This window comes from Hevea brasiliensis, chromosome 4 (assembly GCF_030052815.1).
Source record: "Hevea brasiliensis isolate MT/VB/25A 57/8 chromosome 4, ASM3005281v1, whole genome shotgun sequence".
NCBI classification, from domain to species: domain Eukaryota; kingdom Viridiplantae; phylum Streptophyta; class Magnoliopsida; order Malpighiales; family Euphorbiaceae; genus Hevea; species Hevea brasiliensis.
Window position 1 is genome coordinate 113,804,984 of NC_079496.1, and position 12,022 is coordinate 113,817,005.

The following is a 12,022-nucleotide window of genomic DNA, read 5'->3' on the forward strand; positions in this document are numbered from 1 at the left end:
AACTAAAAAATAAAAAATTGATCGGTTCAATTTGATTTCTAAAATATGATAATTCGATTAATGCGATTTTAATAATTCGGTTCAATTTAAACCAAATGCTCAACCCTAAATTTAAGAGTTTGCATTAAACTAAAACCGAAAATATCAAAGCTTGAGTTCAATTTTCCTCCCTAGGATCTCAAATCGAATTGAAACTAATGATTCAATTTAAATTTTTGTAAAGGAAAAAAAAATCTCAATTTTTTAAATGGCCTCAACTCAAATAACTAAAAAAAAAAAAAACTACGGTTAAGTAATTCCCTTATTAACCTATTGATGCTTTTATAGCTAGCTGCTTTGGATTGATATATAAGAAGACACATGGATACATAATACAGCAAAATTGTCCAACCAAGGTTATTGTAATGAAATCTCTCTCTTTTTTTTTTTTTTTTTGAGATTTTTTAGTTAGTGAGAGTTACCACCACCTTTTTCTGTCCCACTTTGAGATAAAGCAAAAGCAGAGAGAAAGCAGGAAAGAAAAAGAAAAACATAAAAGAAAGAGAAGAAAGAGGAGGGAAAAAGTAAAGCAATGAAGAAAGAAAAGAGATTGAGAGAGAAGAAAGACAAAGGTTCTCAAAGCTCCATGATTTAAATTGTCTTAACAAACAGGACTTGAGATCCCTCTCTACTTAATCCAGAATAGCGAGTCCACTCGAACTTTGTCTGCAAAGACCCGGTTTGGGAGCTTCAAGAAAGGGAAAAGAAGGTGAATTAATCAAGAAAGATAACGAAAGTGAAACAGTTTTCTTTAGGAAGGCAATGAATCGAGGTGTTTTGCAGAGCTCACCGCCGTTGCAGCAAATAATGGCCGGAAACCCTAACTGGTGGAACATAAATAACATGAGGCCACCAACTCACCAACAAACATCTCCCTTTCTGCCCCCGCCTAGTCTTTTCCCTCACTACACACCATCTTCTTCTTCTTCTTCTTCTTCTTCTTCTTCGTCTTCCTCTTCTTCTTCCTCTTCTTCATCTTCATCTTCATCTTCACTTACTATTCCTTCTTGGCATGATAATCAAGATCAACTTCCAGAATCATGGAGCCAACTCCTTATGTAAATCTCTTTCCTTTCTAGTTCTCCCTCTTGGGCGCATGTGGAGTTTTTCTTTCTTTCTTTCTTTTTGAACGGCCAAAAAAAATTTATATAGCAGAGCTAACTAGCTAGGGATTAAGGCATAGTTGTGGTTGTTTTTATACAGAATTCCACCTTTATCCTCATAGACACTTAATTTACTCGTATTCATAATACTTGTCTCCTAAACATGTTTCATTTCATACATGCACTTTTCCTTCCTCTCTCTGCATATATAGATCTTTAAAACTTTCTATGTATTGAGGTTTTAATGCAGACTATTGAAATTTGCTGGGGCTCTTGATGTATTTTTTTTAGGGGTGGATTGGTGGATGAAGATAATAAGGGAAATATGAGATATTTTCAGGCTAAGAAGTTGGAAAATTGGGAGGAGCAAATGTTACATCATCAAGCTTCAAGTGCCTGTGCTGTTTTGGATGTGAAGCAAGAAAACTCTGCAACCAGCTATGTCTATGGACATGCAAATGAAGATTTCCAGGCAGCAAAACCTAGTTGGTCTCAAATGATTCCTCCTGCTTCTTCCCCCAAGTCCTGTGTTACAAGTTTCAGCAGTAATAACATGTTGGATTTTTCTACCAACAAAGGAGATGCCAGGCATCCACCACCAGATCGATCCTCTGAGGTGTGACAAGAGATAAAGAAAGAATATATATATATATATATATATATATATATATATATATATATATATATATATATATATATATATTCTCAATCTGATACTATATTTTCCTTTTTTTGCATTCTTTCAAATATCAGCTGCATATCACAAAACTTATGTCTAACTCATAAAAATAAATGCAGTTCCGATACTTCTTATTGGTTTACGTTAATGTTTATGTCTAGATCATTATTGGTTTCAGATAATCATACTTATCACAGATGTCCATACCAAAATTTTTACTAAATTTCTTCCTTAATTTTATACTGCAGGGTAACAGCACTGCAACTGGTGGGGCACTTAAGAAAGCTAAGGTTCAACCTTCTTCAACCCAATCCACCTTTAAGGTAAAATACGCAGAACCGTCTTTCGCGCAAAATACATACCCACTACATACACGACACAGCATGCACACTCACTCACAAGCATATATACCCGTGGTGGTCACTGTTGTCTTTCTTGACTGTCCATTTCTTGAAGCATTCTGATTCTTTTAGACTTTCATTTTGTCCATAAATCCAAGGAAGAGATAAAATCTTGCAGCTAAAATGTTGATATTTTTGCGTTCACCAGGTAAGGAAAGAGAAATTGGGTGACAGAGTCACTGCCCTTCACCAGCTAGTTTCTCCATTTGGGAAGGTAATTAGGCTTTAACCAATTAATTTGGTTAATTAAGAAAGCCTTAAAGAAACTAGATCTTGCGAGCATAAATGGAATAAAACAACAATAACTCTTTATGAGGATACCCATAAAAAAGAAGATTTTTTTTACAAAAAAAAAGGGTTGATTTTCTTTTTTCTTTTGATGAATTTCTTCTAAATTTATTTTGGGAACTAGGGTTTCTTTTTTAACTATAAAGAAGACAAGACAACATGACTTTGGATGTATGCGGTGTGGTATTTTTCTCTTTTGCAGACTGACACAGCCTCCGTATTGCTAGAAGCCATAGGGTACATCAGATTCCTTCAGAGCCAAATTGAGGTGAAGTTTCTTTCTTCCTTTATTTTTGCAAACAACCATGTACCAGTGATGGCTCACTGTTAGAAGTTTCAGTTTCTTTTTTTTTTTTTTTATTCTTTTTCCACAATGTTCTATTAACATTTATAGTTATTTTTTTGGAATAGCACATTTATAGTTATTGAATTCCTCCAAATATACTTCAATATATCTTTCTCTTATGACTTATCCCCCTTAAATGCAGGCTCTCAGCTTGCCGTACTTGGGCAGAGGATCCTCAAATATGAGGCAGCAGCAGTATCAACAATCTGTAAGGAACTCTATCTATAGTCTATTCATATAAAATCCTAATTGTTTCTCAATTCCCAAAACAGAAACACTCTCTCATGAGCATGTGGATATGTGTTTGCATGTGCATGAGAATATTTTTGAAGAATTATTTGGGCATTAATTGATTAATGATTGTAATTTTCTTTCTTGGTAGGTTCAAGGCGAAAGGAATTGTATATTTCCAGAGGACCCAGGTCAGGTATGTGCTTTATTGGATCCACCATTACCTCCTTAAAAGGTTTGGAGAACTTGAATTTGAAAATAAAAGGCTAGCTGTATCTGTAGAGTTTACTGTGATTCTTTAACCTAAAAGGAAAATTTTGTTTTCAGCTTTATGGATGATTAAAAGCTGTCTTAATTAGTTTGAATTTCAAATTCTTGAAATTTTGCAAAGTGAAATCCTAAAAATTTTTATTGTTATTTCTTTGACTAGTTGTTGAATGATAACTGCGTAAAGAGGAAAGGAGCTTCTGCTCAGCAGGTACTTCTTGATGAATAAAACCCACCCTTTCTTCCTTTCTTTCTTTCTTTCTTCTTCTCCTTCTGAAATGTTCTTCTAATCGACAATTTTCTTTCTCTTTAATATTTTATAGGACTACAATGAAGAACCCACGAAGGACTTGAGGAGTAGAGGGTTGTGTCTGGTTCCTTTGTCGTGCACTCTGCAGGTTGGAAGCGATAATGGGGCAGACTACTGGGCTCCTGCTCTCGGCGGCGGGTTCGGATAGGAGTTGTATTCCGGTGGATGATAGCATGCAAGAGCTTCATCAAACGATATAACATCATGAGCAGTCACTCTGCTAAAATCTAAGGCTGATTGCTCATGATGCTATACAATCTAGCTAGCTACAAGTGTGTGCTCTAGTTTGGACTTTGCAACTCCAAAATTAATTCTCTCTCTAATTTAAGATTAAACTTATCTTTGTTCTTCCTTAATTAAGCAGCTGCTAGTAATTAATATGTTGCTTTTCATGTATATGCAATTCTAGTATGATTAATCATTTTAATGCTCTGCTCCGGAAGCAGCATTCTTGGAATCATCTGATCCAGCATATATATATATTAGGGCATTTAATTAACTTGATTCCCACTTCCTAATTAGTAATTTCTTCTCTCAATGATCAAGAAACAGAAAGGGAAAAAACTTTTTGATCTTAATTAATTACATGAACAAAATATTAAAGAAACTTGGTTAAACAAGCATTTGTGGGAACTATATATATAGTTAAAACCTCATTAATTTGGATTTGAATGATTAGAGTTTCCTTTTGATATGTTATTTATTTTTTATTCACGTCAAATTAGGAACAATTTTTGGCATCAAGCATTAGAATTTGTTTTATTTTATTATTTATGATCTAAAATTAATGGATTTACAGGTCTTCTCAATCTTTTCCTCAAGTAAGCATACACCTTAAAGAGCCATGCTGAACCCATCTCCAAATACGCATCTTTAAAAATAAGTGTATCAAAAGTTTTTACATGACTATCGATTTGCTCTTCTCAAAAAGAGTAGGGAGAATCTTTCTTAATGAGCTTTATAAAAGAATACACTTATAGATTTGATATAGCATTTAATTCAAAATTTTAAGACAATAATTTACAAAATTCTTAATTTTCAATAAAGTTTTTATCCACTTATTTTCCTTCCAATAAGAATTTGTCTATTTATTTTGAACTTGAAAACTAAATTAGATTAAATAATTAATAACAAGTAATATTTTGGATACATATTTCATTAAAGAAATGATTGTTACAACTTGTGAGAATTTTAATATATCGGTTTTAACTTAATAATATTAAATTATATCAAAATTTACGATATCATGTGTTCAAGTTTTATTATTGTTAGTAGTCAGGAATATTAAATGTTTTCTACTTCTAGCTGCTCGACCCTTAGGCGCCCTTAGGATAGCCAAAACCAAAAACTTCTTTTGTCACACCCATAACTTTTCTCCTGGTGAATAAATGTGTTTCTAATATCATTTAGGTGTTTGATTTAATTTATAAAAATTAGATTATAAGCCACTTGAACTTATAAGTTAATATGAGTTTATAAACATTTAAAATTTTAAACAGTTATCTATTTAATTAAAGTGTTTACAAGTGATTGATAAATAGTTAATTTATTTGATAAAAAATAACTTATAAGCATATTTATTATTAAAATGACTAAAAAAATATTAAATGAAATTTATGATGAAATTTTAAAAATTAAATAAGGATAAAATAGTGAAATACTTGATCAAACTAACTTATAAACACAATCATTAAAAGTACCAAAATAAAGAAATTGAGTTTTTTCTAACTTATTTTTTTAATTTATAAGCTTAACTTATAAGTTTAAAAATTATTATAAATAAACAGGGCAATATATTTTTAGAGCTTATAAGTTAGTTTGATTAGTTTATAAGTTAAGACAAATACTTTGTTAAAAACTCAAAAATGATAAATAGTATAAATTAATTGAGAGTAAAAGAACAGAAACGAAACCATTCATTTTCCTCCAGGGTTTTTAATTAAGTTTATCTTTGCTCATCATTTCTTACAAATACTATAATAATGCAATCTCTTTTATAAGCAATAATATATATTATGCGGTACATTCACGCCTACAAATAATGCAATGGCTTTTACTTGGCATGGAAGATTTCATTTTCATACAATTTTTTTTCCTCTCCTCTTTAATTTTACACCCCTTTTCCCTGACAAGAATTCTCCAAGAATATATTGAAAGGACCCCATGTTTTGTTTTGATGTAGTATTCTAATAAGAAAAGTTGCCTCATGCTAAGTGGCTATATATGTGTCGATCAGAGGCTAACATCATTTGTTTTCTCTTACTTTTAAGGTGTAAAAATTAGGGAAGTCTCGAATTTTCATTTTTATTTTAAGATTATTCATATTTATAGTGAGAAAGTGAGATGAGTATCTCTTATTATATAGTTTGTTAATTATCATTTGGTACATTGTGTCTCTATTAAATTAAAAAAACAAATTGCTATGTATATTATATGTAGATGATGTCTACTCAGTCTAGAGTAATTTAAGAATCATTAAGGTACAGAAACTAGGGCATATATTGCCAACATGAGACCCCATGTGAATTCCACCCTTAAATCATACTGCTTTTTACATATTTTTCAAGATGTGACATTGAACCACTCTCTCTTCTAGTTCTAGCACATTGATTTCTAGATCAATACAATATCCTTGCATAAAAGGTTTTTTCTTGCATAGTTTTTGTTGTCCATTGTGTATTGGGTAAAACATCTTTTCCATTTCTTAATTTCTTTTATTTTTCCATTTTGACAAACGGTTAGTGTCTCACATAAAAGAATAAAATATATATAAAATAAGAGGAATCCAACTATATTAACTTAAACTATTTTAGTGAAGATAACTCTAAACTCAATAAAAATCATTCTGATAATTTTCAAATCAGAGAAAATTTTAGACAAATCATAATTAATTTTTTTCAATTAAAAATGAATTATTTATGGTATCAATATTGTTCATTAAATTAATTCTTAAAATTTATATTTAATTAGTATTAATATTGAATTTTTTATATTCAAAAAATACTTTATTAAATATGTTAGTTACAAAGTATTAAAAATTAATTTAAATGAAATTTAACATATTTAATTATAAAAATAATAAATTAATAAAATTAAATTTTAAACAGTTTTTTAATAATATTTAAATTCTTTTTTTTTTAAACTCCTTTTTAACCTTAAAATATCAATATAATATAATACTTTAATTTAATTAGTAAGAATAAAAATTCTTTTTTTTATTAATTACTATTCAATTTTAATAAGATCACGTACGCCATTAGTCATAAAATTTGTTCATTAATGGAAAAATAAAAATAGATGGGCTACTATCATAAAATTGACTTAGCTGCAGAAAATATTTTAAAAAAAATATATTTTTTTTAATGTTTATAAAAATAAAAAAATAATAAAAGAAAAAAAATTTTTAGTTAAAGAAAAATTTAAGTTATTTAGAAAAAATAACTTTATCTTTTATAATAGAAAAATAAATTATTTTATGTTATTTAATAAATGTGAAAATACTTATATATGTAGATATAAATACATATTATTAATGTAATATTATAATTAAATAATAAAAAAATATAAAATATTTTTTAAAATAATAATTTTTACAAAACTATTTTCCAATAAATAGAGCTTTAATTAAGGGTATTTTATGATTAAATGACACATCATGGTTGGAAAAATTGAGGGCCTAGGCCCAAGAGAGTTGGCAGCCACGAAGGGCTCACCGGCTTTGGTTTTTCATTGGGCAACTGAGGCCTCCTTCTGCATTTAATTTAAGACTTCGAATCATAAATAAATTATTATATGCAATCACATATATTGTTTATTAATAATTTTTCATAATAATTTAGATAAATTTTATAAATATATGCATGCGGCATGTGCGAAATTGGTTCTCTATGCAAAAGGCCCACAAGAATTGTAAAGTGAAAAATAAAAGGTATGTATTTTAGCTTTCTTTCCTTAATTTATATAAATATAAAATAAATAATAATATATGAATTTTTTAATATAATTAATTTTAATTAATATTCAAATTATAATATATGATTTTTTAATATAATTAATTTTAATTAAGATTAAATTTTAAATTTTATATTTTTAAAATCAAATCATATACAAATTTTATGTACATGTCATTTCAATAGGCCATTAGAAAAATATTGAATTGGATTGGATTGAGGAAGTTGGTATTTAAATATGTTTTCGATATTTAATAATTTATTTTTTTAGAATTTATTTATAATTTTCATTTAAATAATTATATATTTTGAAAAGTTTTATAATATTTTGAGAATTTTTAAAATATTTTTTATTTTTAAATTTTTAAAAATAATTAAAAAATGAATTTTGAATCACTTGAATACAATTTTAAAATTTTCAAATTAAAATTCCAAGAGTTAAGAATGAATTAAACCAAAAAAAATTATTATTAAAAATATACGTCTGCCTCCAGTGTGTGTGTATATATATATATATATATATATATATATATATATATATATATATATATATATATATATATATATATATATATATATATATATATATATATATAAAAGCTAGTAATTTTTTTTATTGAAAAATTAATGCTTGAAAGTTGAAACATTATTTTAAAATATAAGCTAACTATTTAGATTCTATTTAACATTATTATTTGAGAGGCTATGAAACAACTATCTTATATATTTTAATTATAAATTATTAAAAATATCACATTTTAACTATTTGAGTTTTACTTATTACGGGTTTAAAATAATTTCATAACCTATTAAACATCTGAACTTAAAAATATTATTACAATTAAACATAAAATTGCATCCAAACAGTAATTTAAAAAAAAATAAAATTTTTTATTGATTGTGCTTATTACAAAAAATTTTAAAAATAACTAGAAAAATTACCAACCAAATTTATTTATATTTCATTTGTAATTAGAATTATCAATAAAATTTTTTCATTCATAAATTCTAGTGTAGGTAATTTATCTATCGTCTTCTCTACCTCTCTCTTTCCCCTTGTACCTCTCACCCTCAACTAAATTGTAAGGTCAAATATTACTAATCATCATTGTTAATTTAACCAAGCATAACTGATACATAGTTCTTTTATATAGTTTTTATTATGTTTATATTATTAATTTTAGTCTTTTAGTTAATTTTTGTTAATATTTTTAGAGTAATTAGTTTCAAATTTATTTTATTTCATTTAATTACTTTTTATTGTTTTATTGCAAGGATTGAATTAAAAGAGCTTTCTAATATTGAAAATAGGAAAAAAAGAAATTTTAAAGGTTAAATTGAATGTTTTAAGTAGTGTATCTCATACTTTGACCATGAGAATTGAAGAAATTCCACAACTAGGCTGTAAAAAGAGAAAAATTGTGAAGTCATTTTTGAGCAATGCATCTCACGCCCTGCCTGTGAGATTAGGCCAAATCGCACAACCTACCTGAGAGATGTTAAAAGGCACACAGCATGCCTAGGAGAATCAGCAGAGGCACACAGCGTGCCTAGGAAATGATATTTTTAGCTCTTTTTCCCTCAATTAACCATTCACATCCCATAAAAAATATACGAAGGGCCGAGATAAGTATTAGTTGGTGGTTTTTGCAGGAAAAAAGAAGGGGAGAATAGGTTTGGGGTTTTTCTCAACACTTATTTTCTTTCAAAATTTGGGGAAAAAAAAAAGAAGGCTTGAGAGGAGAGATTTAGAAAAGCTTGAAGGAAGACCTTGGCACCAATAATAGAGTTTTCTTCTTCTTTTCATTTCTTTATTTCAGTTTCTTTCATTATCATTTTTTGAGAAATAATGTTAGGTTTTAATTTGAGAAATTTTATTTTTGATTTTGATACCATAAGTGGCTAAATCTTTTAGTTAGGGATTTTGATGTAACTTAACTTGATGTTAATATCTAGATTTTGATTTAATTTTCTCTACTTTGCGATTAGTTGCTACTTATATTTAATTCTTTTGGGTATTTTGGCCAAACACTTGAATGATCTTTAGATTTATAATCTATGGTTGGAAAACAAGATTATGAGTTTGATTTTTATAGCAACTATCATAGATTTCAATTAAGAGAGGAAACTAAGACTGGGTTTATAGAGTTTTGTTGAAATAATATTTCTCTTAATGCTTTAATTAATTGAATATCTCTCTATTGAAAAATAGTGATTAATTCATTAATTAGAAAATTTGATGATGCTAGAAAGAGATTATTAGATTTTTTTATTATTAATCCTCACAAGAGTAGTTAAATTTGATTATTAGAAAAAATTAATTGAAATTAACTATTGAATCAATTGAGATCAATATCCCTAATCACTTTTATTTGGTTTTAACTCTAAAATTTTTATTACTTTTACTAGTTAATTTTCAATTGTAGACAATTTCAATTTTAGTTAAATTTTAATTGTTTGACTTTAATCCAATTTGATATTTTAGATATTAGTAAAATTAATATAAATTTTGGTAATAAAAGACATTTCTCGTGGGAATGATACTTTACTCACTCTTTATTATTTATACGAATACGTACAGTTGCGGACAAGTATCAATAACTACACTAAACACCAATCTTTTCTTTTCTTTTCTTTTCTTTTTTTGTTATCCCCCGTCGATTGCTTGCGTTTGCATTTATTCTAGTATTTCATTTACAGTAAGAAAAGCCAAATAATTCATTATTCCATTCTCCTGCATCTCAACTAAAATATAAAGTTATTGCAATTTGCATGCCAAAACTATAGAACCTTGCACACTTTCCTCCTGGGGCATCTCTATAAAATTCTTAGCTTTATTCATGTTCATATGCTGCATTTGGTTCAAAGTTTTCTCATTATTTTCAACATCTTATTGGAGGAGAACATGATACTTTGTGTTTTCATTGGAAATTATTTATAGTCTGAATTTCAATATTCATCGGCATAGAGCTAGGAAATGCTCGAGTTAGTCTCCTGAAACATAGAAACTATAAGTGAAATTAAAGGAGATAAATCTAGAATAATAACAATAAGCAGACTAACCAAAGAAAAAAGAACCCAACCCAAAATTCCAGAGTTTTTGCTACTACAGAATATATTCATTTTACGCAAAGATGCATGCACAAGAAAAAAGGGGAAAAAATTCTCTGCCAAATGAGAAAAGGCTTTATTGGTTTGAAGGAATTAATTCAACTAATGATTTTGTGGTCTTAAAATTGCAAAGCCAGAACCCACTTGAGAAATGGAAGAGTCATGTACGAGAGATGGATTTTTCCTTATGAATTCCTTCCATTCTTCTCCATCTACTTTTATTTGCATCAACATTGTCTTTAAAGATACAATAATAACTTTAACGTCTAGAAGGTGAGGTGAAATTTGAACTATTCAACTGAGAGAGATGAAGAAGGAAGAGAGAATGATGTGAAAGAAGAGGGAAACTTAGTCGTTTTATGGAAGACTTAGAGCATAGTCAGCAAAAAGTGGCACCATTTTTTACTGGTTTTGACATATCACTATTCAGTGGAAATTTTGTGTTTAATTATAATAATTTATTTTTAAATTCAGGAGTTCAATAGATTACAAAATTAATTTAATTATTTAATAAATAAAATACAAATAGTTCATATGTGTGATAATGTATTTGGCCTATTAAATTTGATGATTTTTTAATCATACAAATAGCTAAATAAATCATTTCAAATTACATTTTTTAACTGCAATATCAAAAAGTTTTTTAAAAAAAATATAAATTTTAATTTTAATGTTAAACAAATTCTTTAAAAAAAAATGTAGTAACTAATTAATAAATTTAACATGCCATATCAAATCGAATCACATCCTCTTAAATCTCTACTACAAATCAGTTTTAAAGCTAAAACAAATTAAAAGAATCAGATTCAGATTACACTATATAATCTACAAGTAAATTATGATTTTCTGGGTATAATGACCCCCAATATTCATTCACTTTGTACTTAATCATTCAATATTTTACAATTTATATCATAGATATTTATAGATTCATTTTTATAATCATTCAACAGTCTCCTTAAACATTAAATCATAAATTCTAAACACTTAATTATCTTAAACGAAAATTTATTTTTTTTTATCATCATAATAATAATAATTTTTTATTCATTTAATTTTAATTGAGACTTAAATAGTGATTGTAGGAAGTGATTCTGTTAGCCAAAGAAGTAAAAAGCCAACCACCTAACCCTGTATGCATGGTGGCAAATGTGAAACTCAGGATTTGACTTGCACCAAAATTGGAATCCTCATGATGATATTGATTTTCCTATTCATTCTTCCAAAAATGTGTTCTCATTGCTAACCACAAATTATGAATCTTCATCCTCAATATTCTGTATCAGGTGTATATTTC

At 27.6% G+C, this 12,022-nt stretch overlaps 1 protein-coding gene across 1 annotated transcript; it reads left to right on the forward strand.

Moving 5' to 3' along the window:
* The first annotated feature begins 416 nt into the window (after positions 1–416).
* On the forward strand, positions 417–4,121 carry LOC110636165 (transcription factor bHLH68). The gene is made up of 9 exons (XM_021785731.2): positions 417–1,097; positions 1,434–1,758; positions 2,070–2,144; positions 2,371–2,436; positions 2,713–2,778; positions 2,999–3,064; positions 3,239–3,283; positions 3,518–3,565; positions 3,678–4,121. Exons 1-9 carry the CDS (start codon positions 802–804, stop codon positions 3,810–3,812), a joined length of 1,122 nt encoding a protein of 373 aa, XP_021641423.2. The 5' UTR covers positions 417–801; the 3' UTR covers positions 3,813–4,121.
* Positions 4,122–12,022: the final 7,901 nt, after the last annotated feature.